The sequence below is a fragment of the Perissodus microlepis genome, chromosome 13 (assembly GCF_051167445.1).
Source record: "Perissodus microlepis isolate ML-2025 ecotype Zambia chromosome 13, ASM5116744v1, whole genome shotgun sequence".
Taxonomy (NCBI): Eukaryota; Metazoa; Chordata; class Actinopteri; order Cichliformes; family Cichlidae; genus Perissodus; species Perissodus microlepis.
In genome coordinates this window covers 31,820,526-31,834,665 of record NC_140473.1, presented here as the reverse complement: position 1 = coordinate 31,834,665, position 14,140 = coordinate 31,820,526, and the positions used below count along the sequence as shown (strand labels likewise).

Sequence of the window (14,140 nt, the reverse complement as noted above, 5' to 3'; positions counted from 1 at the left end):
TCATCGGCTGAACGCACAGGTGTGCACACCTTCTGCAGGCCTGCTATTGGGGTCCTGTAGGCGTCTCTCTCGATCTCAGCTGTCGGCGTTTTTGAGCGTCCAGGACCCGACTGCCTCCTCCTCACGCCTGCGCGCGCGCACACACACACACACACACACACACACACACTATGAACATAATTTATAGCTCACAGTCACACGGATGGCGTCTGCTATCAGCAGCTTCATGTCTGTGACGTAGAGGAGCTGAGACCAGCGTTGGTGCCTCACGTTTGATCCGTTTCACTCACTGCAGGAAACTTAAAGTGCATTGTGGGTAAACACGGAGCAGGCGTCCGCTCGGAGCAGGCGTCCGCTCGGAGCAGGCGTCCGCTCGGAGCAGGCGTAGCTTCTGCTGGAACAATCTGAACTTATTTTATTAACTCGTGTTTGCAGCGCCATCAGTTCACGTTTATGACGGCATGAACAGGTCAGCTGAGCGAAGGCTCCTGACTGGTTGGAACTATTAATAAATGTCCAGCTTCAACCTCTGAGGCACCAAACGCTGCAGTTCCACTGACGTCCAGCAGAGGCTCCTACCTGGTTTGCTGCCGCTCGGCTGGGGGCTGACTCCCCGGCTGCCCCGGTGCATGCTGGGAGCCAGCAGACTGGCCTGGTACAGCGATTCCAGCTCTGACAGCTCCTCGCCGGGCGTCACCGCCGCCGCCACCAGTCCCCCTCCCCCAATGCTCTGGGAGCCGTAGTATCTGTTGACGTTTTCAGCCCAGCGTTCCACGGGCAGCGCCACTGTGGGTGGGGAAACGGGCAGGTCCGGGCGGCTCACTGGGGGAATGTTGGCGGGGGAGTCTGGCGGTGAGTACAGGTGCGAGCTGATTGGTGGACTGGGAGAGTCGATGACGTCTTGGTCTAGGTGTAGGCACGACCAGTTCCTGGTTGGATGAGGGGCAGGGGGCGGGGACGGTATGTGGCTGGAGTCTGGGGGTGTGGCCTGAGGCTGCCGGGTGTAAGACGGTTTCAACGTCTCAACAGGTGACGGGATTTGTGGATGCAGCCGGGGTGGGGGCGGGGCTTGTACTGGAGGCACTGGGGCAGGAGATGTTATGGTCCACTGCACTGAAAGCTCCTCCTCTTCAAGCGGAGGGGGTGGAGCCAAGTCTTCCACAGGGGCATCCACACAGAGAGCAGGGAGGGAGCTGACGCTACAGAGGGTCTTCCTGTCCTCCCGAGGTGAACCTGAAGGGGCGGGGTCAGACACCAAGGTTGACTGGGGAGGCAGCGACCTAATGAGGCAGGTGGAGGGAGGCGGCGTCTGCTGGTCCAGAGAGGCGGCTGATTGGCTGCTGTGCATCTCTGTCAGAAGTATTCGGCCCGAGAGAGGCTTTTCACTTTGGGGGGGATAGGATAGAAAGGGGGGGTGGGGGGGAGAGAGGGGTGTGTTAATGACTGGCTTCACGCCAGAGCTCTGTGTAAACTTCAAATATCTGCTCGATTTATCAAGACGTCACATATTTGCAAAAGTGCTCCGACGTTTTCAGACACGTCTGTTAGCCACCAGCTGACCGCACAGCTGGACCGGCCATTGGGCATGCCGGGCATTTGGCACTTTCATTTTCTAACGGTTTAAACGATGATGGTGGTGAATTAGCCTATTGGTCATGATCAACGCTGGGCTGGACCAATTACAATACATCCATGTTGAGGTGAAAAGGGAAGCGATTTGTCCCGGACTTCAGCTACAGTGAAAAAAGACACAAAGCTGGATTTATTCTGTCTTTACTGCACAGCTGTTCTTCTTCTCTCATTCTCCCCCCTCCCTCTCCTGTTGCTACTTCATGAAACTGATCAATGATCAGCTTTTCTCTCTTGTTTGTTTATCGCCCACTTTGTGCCAGAAACAGGAAACCAGCGGATGTCGCGCTAAACAACAGCAGCAGCACGTTTGATCAGCTGTTGTTAGAATTGATTTAATATTAATTTCTAGTATCAGCTGATGTTTGCTGGAGCCACAGCTGAACAAATATGTGACGTCTTGATGAATCGAGCAGATATTTGAAGTTTACACAGCAGCATCCTCGCCTGAAAATATCTTAAACGTTTATTTTGTGACCCAGACAGAGTAATATTTCAAACTCGGTCACTCTGTGTTCCGCCGCCACTGCCTCGTTTGAGTTTTGGATGAAATGCATTCTGGGATATTTGCCTGGGTTTAGCTACAGCAGCTGACAAGCTGATTGGAGACCAAAACAGCCAATCAGAATTTTTTGCATCCAAGTCTGTGATTGGCTGGTTTTGTGGCACAAATATAACGATGTAGAGAAAGAGTTGAGCGCGCGCGGGCAGAAATGTTGAGAGCGCGAGCAACACATGCAAAAACTGAGCGAGAGGGGCTGCTGTTGTGTGTGTGGGGATAATAGCAAACACTGAAACACAGTTTTTGCACGCAGCAATGAGTTTTGTTCACTCAGATTTAGCTTTTCTTCGCTCAAAACAAATTTCTCCTCAAAATGCAAAACCTGCAAATTTTTAACGTGCGCTCAATTTTTTTTTACCTGCGCTCAGATTAGTGGCACAAAAATAACGCCACATCATCGCGTTAGAACCACATGTGTGAGTTTACTGCACGAGACTAATAATTACTGCCCGATTTATTCTCAATTCATTTTTGCTCTGGTTGAAGCTCTCGTCAGTTTCTTACATCAGCCCATGAGGAGGTAAGATGTCAGGAGTTTTGAGCTCAGCTGAGGATTTACACCTCCAACCTCCACAGGTTCTGTTCACACATCAGGAATAACAAGGTTTAATACACAGAAGGTAACAGGGCGCCACCTGCTGGTGCGTTCTGATTGGCTGATCAGGTTGCAGCGGTACCTGTGCCGTTCCTGGAGCTGCTGCTCCTCCTGCTGCTGCGGTGGTTTCTCTCTGCCTGCCTCTGAGTCCTGCTGTTGTTGCTGCAGCAGTTGCATGCGCTGCTGCAGGCTGCGGGCTCTCCTCATGCAGCGCTGCAGCCGGCTGTGACTACTAGCTCCACCCTCAGCCACCACCGGCCGCAGTTTGGCTGCAGCCGGGTCACGATTCAACAGAAAATCCACAACAGAAGGAAAATGAAAAGAAAACAGAAAGAGAGAAAAGAATAAAAAATGAACCAAAGATGCAGAAAAGAACTCGTTATGATGATTTCATGCAAAATAATCTGACAAAGAAAACTCACAGCTGACAGGAAATCAAACATCGCACTGCTGACATGAAGGTGGCGTGGTTATTAACGATGAAATGGAGAAATCAAGTCCAGACAGAAGGTTAAAGTAAGAGAATCACAACCAAAGAAAAACAACCCGGCTGTCAGCTTCGAGGACGCCTCCGACACGTTTGATCATCTATGGGTGACAACGCTGAACCGCGCGTTCATGTGTGACCTCACAGCGCAGGAAGTCACACATGAACCAGTAAATAACAGAGGCTGCTGTGTGATGCAGCCCAGTGTGAAACAGCCTTTCTGTGCTTTTCTGGGATGTTTGCAGGTGTTTAGAGGAGCAGAGCTCACGGCTTCTTAGATTCACTCCAGCTGCTTTTCTCTGTGGCGAGGAAAAACTGACGTGCTGTGATGATGGTCTGTTTGATAAATGGATGACTTTCAGAATTAAACTTCTTTCCAACAAAAGACAGAGGGACCATTTGGAGTTCCAGATTACTGACAGAAATGAGCAGGGACACAGACGGGCTGCAGAATTACAGGATGAAGTCGAACTGTGACCCCGTCCACCTCTGACCCCTCAACGCCTCCCGTTTACAGCACTGTGTCATCTGCATACAGTGACACTCTTCTACTTCTACTTCCTCTCATCTTTATTCTCTAACAGAAGTTTAAAACAGGCGTTCTGAAGGGAAACCGTTAGTATCAGGCTGTAAGTATGAATATTCCTGCTCTATCGTTTAACGTGGGAGTATATGGGGACAGACTCACTGCTGCCTCTGCTGGACATAAGAGGATCTGCAGGGGGCGGGGTCACACTGAGGACATTTCCTGTCTATTTTTAATGAGGACAGTCTTCACTTTGTCCCACTACAGAATGAGCCAAATCTGATGAAGTGACTCGAACCCTGAGCTGAGTTAACACTCTGTGATATTTACAGACCCTCATGGTTCACATCTGACTGACACACGTGAAGCAAACAGCGGCGAATACAGACGCAGTAATGATGTCATCAAAAACCATCCCGATGTTTGTTTGGGTGAGCGGATCGTTTAAAGCTCGATTCAGCTTCTCGCGTTCGTGTGTGTGTAAGTCGGCCGTCAGGTTTCTGCCTGGCTGTGTTCAAAGTGGAGAGAGTGTGGTCAGTGGCAGTGGGAGGAGCTTACAGACAGCTTCATTGACAGCTGACAGCGCGGCGGCGACCTCGCCTGCCTGCTCCAGACGCATCGACTGGTCCAGCAGGAGCTCCGCCTCTGACACGCACCGCTCGTAAGTGTCCGATTTACCTGCAGAGCAAAAGAGGAAGACGCACACATCTTTAAACTTTGTGTTTTCACGGAGTCCTTCCCGACTGTCCCGCGGATTTTCCACTGAACTCCCAACGCCTCGATGCGTCTCTCCTTCTGCTCGCGACACTAGCTAACCGTCCGATCAAACAACCCACTCGCAGCACGAGACAAACGCCACATAACGAGAGAAAAAACAAAGAGGAAGCAACAAGAGTGAGAATTACAGCCAACAGGATTTTCAAAATAAAACCATTTTTTATGAAATCGTGAATTTAGTAACAGTCTGAGCTGAAGCGTGAAGAGTGTCTGTGTGTGTGTCTGTGTGTGTCAGTGTGTGTGTGTCTGTGTGTGTCTGTGTGTCTGTGTGTGTCAGTGTGTGTGTGTCTGTGTGTGTGTGCATGTGTGTGTGTGTCTGTGTGTGTGTCAGTGTGTGTGTGCATGTGTGTGTGTGCATGTGCGTCTGTCTGCGTGTGTCTGTGTGTCAGTGTGCGTGCGTGTGTGTCTGTCTGCGTGTGTGTCAGCATGTGTGTCTGTCTGCGTGTGTGTGTGTGTGTCAGTGTGTGTCAGTGTGTGTGTCTGTGTGTCTGTCTGCGTGTGTCAGTGTGTGTGTCTGTGTGTGTGTCAGTGTGTGTGTCTGTGTGTCTGTGTGTGTGTCTGTCTGCGTGTATCAGTGTGTGTGTCTGTGTGTGTACCCTGGATCTGCAGCTGGTCCAGGTCCAGGTACTTGCTGGGTCTCGGGTTGAAGCCGAGCGCCGCCTCTCTCTCCTTCTCCTGCCGCCGCTGCTGCTCCTCCTCCCTCGCTCTCCTCAGCACCTCCTCCTGCAGCTCGTCCAGCTCGCTGCGGCCTGCAGAGGGCGCTGCAACAACATCGGCAGCATTAATATATAAAACAGGTTTGCACGCCGGAGTAAGGTCGGCCTGTTGACATGCAGAGCTGAGAGCTCAACGTCTGCATGAGCAAGAACACAAAGACGTTCGTACCGAGGCTCCCCCTGCTGGACGAGCTGAGCTCCTGCAGCAAAGCGCCGCTGCTCTTCGAGCGGGCGTTCCTCCACGAGGGTCCTGAGGAGGAAGAGGACGACAAAGCCTTCTTCACCACACACTCCCTGAAGAGGAGAAACAGAGACACGTTTAGCTTCAGGAGCTGAAGTTTCATATAACAGAGCCAATCCTGAGTTTAGACTCCACTGAACACTCATATTCTGTCATACAGGTTCAGGGGCAGGGTCATTCTTTAATGACTTTACAAGAACGAACTCTCAAACCTCCAAAGGAGTCACTTAGCATGGCAGGAAAAGGTGGATGAAAATGAAGAGTTTAACTGCTGCAGCAGGACGGGGTCGTAATCAGCTCTGCTCCTAATCTGACAAACCAGCTGCAGAAACACAGCGACAGGGATCCTGCATGTTTTCTTTTATGTATTATTTGTTTTTACAGGATCTGATTGGTGCAAATGGTTTATTTTTGCCAATTGTTTGAGTAAACAGGGCACATGGGCAGTTCAAGGACCACTGAAAAGGTGGAAATTTCCTGATTCTGCCACTTTGTTTATACAGATGAGAAAATGTGCATTTTTAAATCTGCTGAAGGATTTTGATTTATTTTATATTTAAATTATTTTATTGCATTGTTTTCTTTTTATTTAATGGAGTTCTTTTCTTATTGTACCTTTTATTTCACTTTGTGTTTTTATTATCTCATCTTGTGTTTTTTACGTTACTGTGTTCTCTTACACGCAGGCCATCTCACGTTTGAATTTACTCCCTTGTTCTGTCTTTAATAAATATAATTATTTTACTTAAACAGTGACTTCACGTAAAGTGCGATACGATCTGCCGACTGGAGTATTGATCGACTGATCGATTGATTGATGACGACCTTCTGGAGCTCACCTGTCTCCCGGGTTCAGGTCCAGGCTGACCGGGCTGCTGCTGTTCCTCTCGCTGCTCTCGTAGCCGCTCTCCATCCTCTGGATCAGCCTGGGTGGAGCAGCAGGAGGAGCAGCGGGAGACAGCACGGCTCCTCCCGCTCCTTCGTTCTCACCTCCCGTTCCAGCTCCACCTCCTCTGTGGCTGCTGGAGAAGGAGGCGGGGAGAGTCCTGGAGGAGCCCGTCCGGACAGGCGTCACCTCCTCCAGGGCCGAGGAGGCGTCCTGAGCTCCACAGTCGTCGAGCAGCGGCGCTCCGAGGGGGCTGTACCCCGCTTGCCTCCGCCTCTCGCGGTTAAAGATGCTGTCGATGTTGAGCGCCTCCCTCCGGGGCCTCCAAGCCGGCCGGTACCTCCCTGTTCCCCCGGAGGAGCTGGACTTTGACTCGCTGCTGGTGCTGTCGGCCTCCCAGTCCTGAGCTTTCCCAGCGGAGGAGGAGGAGGAAGGAGCGGCGCTGCTGGCAGGGAGGTGGTGGTGATGGCTGCTGTTCGAGGAGGGGGCGATTTCAGAGGAGAAGCCGGCGGCCGGCAGAGACGTGGAGGAGGAGGAGGAGAGGGGTCGGCTGTGGATGATGTTGCTCATGGTCTCCTTGAAGTCTCGCAGGCGGCTGGTCGATGATGAGAAGGAAGACGAAGGTTTGGGGAGGTGACGAGGAACCTGCTGCTCCTTTAACGTCTCGCCTGGAGGAGGAGAAAAGCAGGAGTAAGAAAAGACGAGGAGGAGAAGGAGTAACCTTACCCCAGAGGAGAGTGAACGAAGGAGGTGGATGAATGACTGGATGGGAAATAAAAACACGGCTTCACCTTCAGAATCAGCTGATCTACGCCCTGAGACTTTGCTCCACCCACATACACTACACCTACATAGCTGGTGCTGAATTAGCAGAGGTCACAAAAATGCCACTAGATGGCGCTATGGCCCAGAAATCATCCTGCTGTGCTCAGCGAGCTGTGAAACTCGAGTGTTTGTCGCCAGGCTGAGCGTGGGCTCGTGATACTTTTAGACTCATTTCACATGTCAGGCAGTTCACAGAGCAAGTCTTTGGCCTAAGCCCCGCCTACCCTCACTGTGGTAACCAGCCGACGACGCTTCGTTCTCAGGTTTAGACCGCCGGTGGCGGCTAGCGCTCCGCCTCCTATCCCCGGCCACGCCTCCTTTCCTCGGAGGCTGATGCTGCTCACCGTCCGTCACGTGGCCTTAGCAACAAGAAGCAGGGCAACACATGTTCACAGCGTGACCGCCATGATAGGAAAAAGAAGCAGAATGCATGAATGCGATTGGCTACATAGATGGGTCACATGACTGAGGCGGAGCAATGAATGTGAATGAATGTAACTGCAACACGTTCACGTTCATTAAATCCTGTTTCATCGCACCGAGCGTCCAAAACACAAAGATGGAGAAAGTTCATCGTTTATTCTGGAAGAAAATACGAAACACATTTCCTGCTCATGTTGGCTGTTTGACGAAAATATGGTTTAAGCTCAAGATTACATTAAAGCCCAGTTTATGGTAGTGCTGGTTACCACAGGAGCACCAGCTCCTTTTTAAAAACTAAAGCTTCAAACTGAACACAGTTAAGAAAACTGGCTGTTGATGTGGGCATCTCTGCTAGGAAGAGACCCAAGCCTTCCATCTTTGAGTTTAGGACCGCTGGTGGACTCACATGCTGGCAGACACTTCCAGTGTCTCCGGTTCCCCCCTCTGACCCACCTACGGTATCCAGGCTGCAGAGCGAGGCGTGCAGGGCTCCGTCTGGGCGGTCGATGCAGATGACGGTTCCCTGGGAGTCGGAGGAGTAGCGACTGGCCAGGGACTCATGGTGCGAGTGGGAGGGCTGTCGGTATGAGTAGCTCTCCGTCGACGAATCGGTGCGAGTGTCGCTGGAGATCGACGGCTCGCGGCCTGGGCGAGTGGGAGGCGAGGATGGAGGGAGGAGGTCAGTGGAGATGGACTCACACAAACACAGCACAACAAAAGCACTCATCACATCAGACACGCCTAAACATTAAGAACTACTTCTACTGCTCCTCCAGCTGCCGCCTGCCAGTAAAAGTGTTATTGGAGCGACTGAGGCTGGTTTAGTTACCTGAGTGTTTGCTGCTGTGCTACTACTACGACTCCTAGCTGTGTTGTAGTTACCCGAGTCTTCGCTGTCGTAACAGGCCTTGTTGAGGTGGTGGAGGTCGAGGCGCGAGGGCAGGTCCTGCGCAGACACCGGCGTCCCCCGCGGGTCGGCGTACAGCAGCAGCAGCGGCTGGTAGTGGCCTTTAATGCAGCGCGAAACCACGTCGATCCACTTGGGCCCGATCTGCAGGACAGCGACGAAAACCAGCAAGACATCAGTGAGTCACAAACCTGCACACACACGCAGACACACACGCACACGCAGACACACACGCAGACACACACACACGCACGCTCACACACACACACGCAGACACACACACACACACGCAGACACACACACACACACACGCAGACACACACACACACACACCACCACACAGCACCAACAGCAAAGAGCTGCAGACCAATGAGAAAGCAGCAAGAACATCTCTAACCTGAATCTAACAGCAGACACAAACAAACGCTTCGCTCTGAGCAGGATTTTAATGCATACTCGTGCACATGAAGTCAGGGCACTAGTGAACAATCCCCTGGTTCTTATACTGAACAACAAGCAGCCACTTTGTTTCCCCAGGCTGCTGCGACGGTGTTCCTCGACATCCTTCGGCTGGTCCTGGATCTGTTCTGGAGACCTCCTGTGAGCTGGAGGAGAACTCCAAGCAGAACCTGCAGCAGGTGCAGAGCTGGTTCAAAGAGCTCACAGAGGCTGCAGCAAAATCTGATGCTCTGCTTTAATCTAGATATATCCTAAATGGTCGAGTGCAGGTTAGAAGATGCTTTTAAAAGACACCAAATCACACTGAGCAGTTCCAGAGCTGCAGAGCTGTTACCCACTAAAGCCTGAAATCTACACTGAAGCGCAGTTTCACAGCTGCTAACAGGTTAAACAGCAAGAACAAATGTTTGAGGTCAGATGTGCAAACTTGAGAACAAACGGGATAAAAACCTGCAGTTCCTCTGACGCTCCAGCAGGGAGTCCGCCCCCATAGACGCTCATGTTAAAACTTTACAGCAGAAATAAACACGTTTACAGCCTGACACAAACTGTTTGGTCTCTACAGGTAAGTTAATAAAAACAGTTTTAAACTTTTGTTACAGAATAAAGATTAAGAGGAAGTGAAAGAGAGGAATGAGCAGAAGAAGAGTGTCACTATATGCAGATGACACAGTTTTACATATCGGAGAAGAGAGAGGCCAACAGTTTATCAGGAGACGGAGACAAACAACTGTTAGGGGCGTGGCCTCTGTGACTGACAGGTAGATGGCAAACAGGCGGAGGTCCCTGAGCTCTCTAACATGACGTAACCAATAACACGGCTGCCGTGAGGTTGCTGTACTAACACTGTCTGCAGTTAATTGGATATCACTGAGCTCTGATTAACACTAAGCTGTGTCTGTTTGTTGCCCCTGTTGAGGCTACAAAGCCCTGAAAACAGTGGGAGGAGTCATGGCGCTGCATCCAGTTCTTATCTAAAATCTCATTTCAGTGCTGCCAAAAAAAAAAGGTTCCCAGGCATCTGTCTCCACCGCAGACAGTTCCTGTTCCCGTAATTACCAAGAATGAACTTATTACCTTTTTTTAACCTTAAGTGTTTCTGTATAAACTTCAGGCAAAAATATAGAAACAAATTTAAAGCAATAATCTTGAATTAATGGAAGATAATTCAAGCCAACAGTTGGGAAGGTGAGGAGGAGCCGGTGCTTTACCGGCTGCAGTCGGGACGTCCAGATGCTGACAGCAGCTCACGGCTTCGTGATGGAAAAACGCCTCCTCCCCATCCTCCCGCTCAGTCTGTCTTTGTAAAATCCTCCTGCTCGATTACTTCAACACTTCCTCCGATTCTTCCAAACATCCAAAAGCTTCAGCCCCGCTCGGCTGTGACAGGACGTCCGTGGGATTCAGCGCGCCGCGCCGACCCGGCCGTGTGAAAATATGTGTTTGTTTAAGAGAAAGAGACAGAATGAAAGTCTGCAGCGTGAGCAAAAGTGTCGCTGTGGTGTGAGCGCGCTCTGACCACACCCTCCACTCTGTCCAGCTGGACTGGTCAACAATAGAGGGATATCCTTGTTTTCACAACCAGCAGAGAGTGAGGGAGTGCGGGGAATGACATCTCGCTTTCCATCAGAGAGCGTTGATGACAGAAGAGAGAGGCGACAGGGAGCAGGAGGAGGCAGGAGGAAAGAGGTGATAGTGGGGAGGTCGAGGGAAGGACAGGAAGCACATGAGGTCATTTCTCTTCCTGACCACACACGGAAATTTGATTGTGTATCAGTTAACCCCACAACTCCCAAAGTCTGGGCCACCGCCCCCTGGTGGGCTGTGGAGGTGTTGCGGGTGGGCCCCCCGAGCCTAAATAAAGCAAAGCAGCGCGACTTAAATAACGAGGCTTTTTAATCCATAACCACCTGCTGCTCATCTGGGTCCAGATCGCGGTGGTGTGGGTCTAAACACCCTCTTATCAGACATCACCTCCAGCTAGAGGACAGATGCTGAACCCGAGCTCCTCAGCCGTCTCTAAGGCTGAGCCCGCTCACGCCTCACCACCACACCACTCGGCTGCACTTCCTCCTCCGTCCTGAAGATGACCCCGAGATAATGAAACTCCCCCTGATCCAGCTGCTTCACACTCAGCTGCGAACCTTAATGATGAGAACCACATCGTCTGCAAAAGCAGGGACGAGATCCTGACACCACGCCCCCATGTCCACACGGTGAGAACACGTGGCTCTGAGAAGTCTCCTAACAGCAAACTGTTCTTTTTGATGCAGATCAAAGGTCAAAGCTTTCCTTTACATCACAAACACACACAAAACGCACTCGTATTACAGTCACACTACAGCAGAGTCTAACCGGCCTCGGTGGCACCGCACCTCGTTATTACTACATTATTACAAGTGTCACGACACGACCGTGAGAATAAAGTAAAGAAAAGCGTTCGACACGTCTGTCGCTGCAGATGTTTCTACCTGTGTGCACGCATACCTCTTTGACGTGTGCGTCATCAAAGTACATCCACCGGCGGATCTTAGTCTGGAAGAAGAAAGTGGAGTAATGTTTCCCGTAGTAGCACACCATCCCGACCAGGTAGAGCTCGGACTGCCGAGCCTTCTCCTCGGTCACCCTGTAGAACAGCTGCAGAGAGGGGAAGATGTCACCGCACGCCGCCGACGCTCGCGTTTACCCTTCGCTTTGTTCAGACCGTGCTTTAATGCCGTGTCTTATTCTACTTACATCCCCGAGGCGCAGGCAGGTTCCCAGGGTGTGGATGACGTCCTCGGCCAGGTCCGAGTGATCCGAGTCCCACACCAGGCCGATGGTGATGATCTCCGGACTGTTGAGGAGGACGCGAGCCATCCGCAGCTGCTGACCGCACTGACTCTGAGGAAGAGGAGGAGGAAGAAAGGTGAGCCGTGACCTCTGAGTGCTTCACGCCAGTCAGTGTGTGTGCGTCGCAGGAGAGCTGCTGCTCACAGGACAGTTGCGCAGGTCCCCCATGCTGGCGTTTCGTAGCAGCTCCCCAAACATGCCCGGGGTCGCCTTCTCCCTCGACTCCAACATCTTCACTGCCTGGTTACTGAGGAGGAGGAGGAGGAGTGTTACTGTGTGCGAGTCAGTTCTTCATGATGAAGAAGCTCCAGTCTTCATTAAAATATGATCTGGTAAACGCTGGATTGGACTTACCACAGGGAGGTGGTGGAGATGTAGTGGACCATCTGAATGAAGGGCAGAGGATCCGAGGAGGCTCCACAGCTGCTGCACACACACTGAAACAGACGGAAGGTGAACACGGTGTGTGTGTGTGTGTGTGTGTGTGTGTCTGTCTGTGTGTGTCTGTCTGTCTGTGTGTGTGTGTGTGTGTGTCTGTGTGTCTGTGTGTGTCTGTGTCTGTGTGTGTCTGTGTTTGTGTGTGTCTGTGTGTGTGTGTGTGTGTCTGTGTGTGTGTGTGTGTGTGTGTGTGTGTCTGTCTGTGTCTCTCTGTGTGTGTGTCTGTGTGTGTGGCTCTGTGTGTGTGTGTGTGTGTCTGTGTGTGTGGCTCTGTGTGTGTCTGTGTGTTGACTCTTCATGCTCATACAGTCAAAGTACAAAAGTAAAATATCAGGTAAAGTCAGGAAATGAAGCCACCTGCAGGTGTGTGAAGCAGCAGGTAAACCAGTGACAGATGATTGTTTTAAAGCGACTCGTTAATAAAAATAAAATGAATATTACTGGTTTTTAACTGGTTTTACAGTCATCTGCACCTGACTGACTGGTTAAACCCTCTCTGTGATCCCAGAGTTTCTTCCTCACCTGCTCAAAGAGCATCATGGCGAACTTCTGGTGGGGGATGCAGTGTCTGGCTGTGCAGATGTCTTCTTTGGTCTCGTCTGCGATGTGGAAGTGGATCCTCATCAGGATGTTTTCCTGCACAGACGCAGAAGTGAAGCCTGAGCTTAGATAATCGAGTGAACGTGGCGAGGGCCCGCGGGCACGCCTGAGCTACTGAAGCGCTGGTTCTGATTGGTCAAAGTGTAATCTCTACTGTAACACTGATCAAGCGCTGCAGCGCCTTCAGAGTTTGTGTGTCATCGTCTTACGAAGCACTCCGCAGCGTCGTCCATGATGCCGAGCTGAAACCGCTGCTTGTCCTGGAAGGTTTTGGCGAGCGCGCTGCGGAGCGCGTCGGATGGCAAAACTTTGTCGCTGCTGTACTGGAACTGAGCAAAGATGCTCTGTGGAATAGAGAGGTCAGGGGTCAGTGAGAGGAGGGACCGGGGTCAGGGCTTGAGGGTTGAGGGTCAGGTTTGGAGAGGTTCTCACCTTCAGAGCGCAGAAAATGCACGAGTCCTCCATGCACTTATGGGTGGTCAGCTGACGGAAACTGCGGCGGAAGATGTCGAGGTGCCAGAGGACCTGAGAGGAGGAAAAACAAGTTTTAAAATGAAACAAAACAGGGGAGCATTCTGGGAAACGGAGTCAGAGCTTCACCTCAGCAGGACAAGTCCTTACTGACGGTGTGTGTCTGTGCTGCTGCTCTAACTCCACCAAACACATCGCCACACCTGTCAGCCAATCACCTGTCAGCACGAACCAACAGCCAATGCTGTCCTGACCAATCAGAGAGCGGGCTTAGTGACCTGAGGAGTTGCAGAAGTAAAAGTAAAGTCTGTGTGTCAGACCAAGTTCGTCAGCATCTCCGTCTGCTGCAGGAAACCGTCTACACCGCGTGATGAAGACGTCTGCGGCGCGATGATGGGAGGTGGCGTGAGCGTGCCCAGAGGACAAACTGCTGCAGCTGTATGTGTGTGCGTGTGTGCGTGTGCATGTGTGTGCGTGTGTGTGCGTGTGTGTGTGTGCATGACTGACAGGAAGAGAAAACACGACGCTGCACGTGTCACAGACAGCAAACATCAGCTCGCCGCTCAGTTTCACTGCAGACTTTATAAAAGCTCGTTTAGCAGATCTCAGTGACTCACGCTGACCAGGATCAGTCATCAGGTGTGAATCACCTGCCGGACACACTCGAGACGGAGGGCACGTCTTTAAAAACATCCTTTTAGTCAACAATCACCTGAAGACACCAAGAAAAACAACCAGAGAGCGGTGGGCGGGCCGCCTGGGAGAC

The 14,140-nt window shown here is 51.5% G+C and overlaps 1 protein-coding gene across 10 annotated transcripts in view; it reads right to left on the bottom strand.

The window, feature by feature from the left end:
* usp54a (ubiquitin specific peptidase 54a) overlaps nt 1-14,140 on the bottom strand; it is a 40,281-nt gene that overhangs the window by 3,796 nt on the left and 22,345 nt on the right. For 8 of the 10 annotated variants that reach the window (XM_084949453.1, XM_084949456.1, XM_084949450.1 and 5 more), the window contains 17 exons: nt 13,336-13,428; nt 13,113-13,247; nt 12,826-12,939; nt 12,220-12,302; nt 12,010-12,112; nt 11,770-11,916; nt 11,521-11,670; nt 8,550-8,718; nt 8,121-8,312; nt 7,469-7,603; nt 6,373-7,087; nt 5,462-5,586; nt 5,173-5,337; nt 4,358-4,477; nt 2,869-3,055; nt 580-1,385; nt 30-127 (listed from right to left, as the gene is read on the bottom strand). In XM_084949453.1, the coding sequence (XP_084805579.1) occupies nt 30-127; nt 580-1,385; nt 2,869-3,055; nt 4,358-4,477; nt 5,173-5,337; nt 5,462-5,586; nt 6,373-7,087; nt 7,469-7,603; nt 8,121-8,312; nt 8,550-8,718; nt 11,521-11,670; nt 11,770-11,916; nt 12,010-12,112; nt 12,220-12,302; nt 12,826-12,939; nt 13,113-13,247; nt 13,336-13,428 (3,537 nt within the window). Of the gene's footprint in view, nt 1-29; nt 128-579; nt 1,386-2,695; nt 2,771-2,868; nt 3,056-4,357; nt 4,478-5,172; nt 5,338-5,461; nt 5,587-6,372; nt 7,088-7,468; nt 7,604-8,120; nt 8,313-8,549; nt 8,719-11,520; nt 11,671-11,769; nt 11,917-12,009; nt 12,113-12,219; nt 12,303-12,825; nt 12,940-13,112; nt 13,248-13,335; nt 13,429-14,140 lie in introns of all 10 variants that reach the window. The other 2 variants (XM_084949460.1, XM_084949457.1) reach the window with 2 other exon arrangements.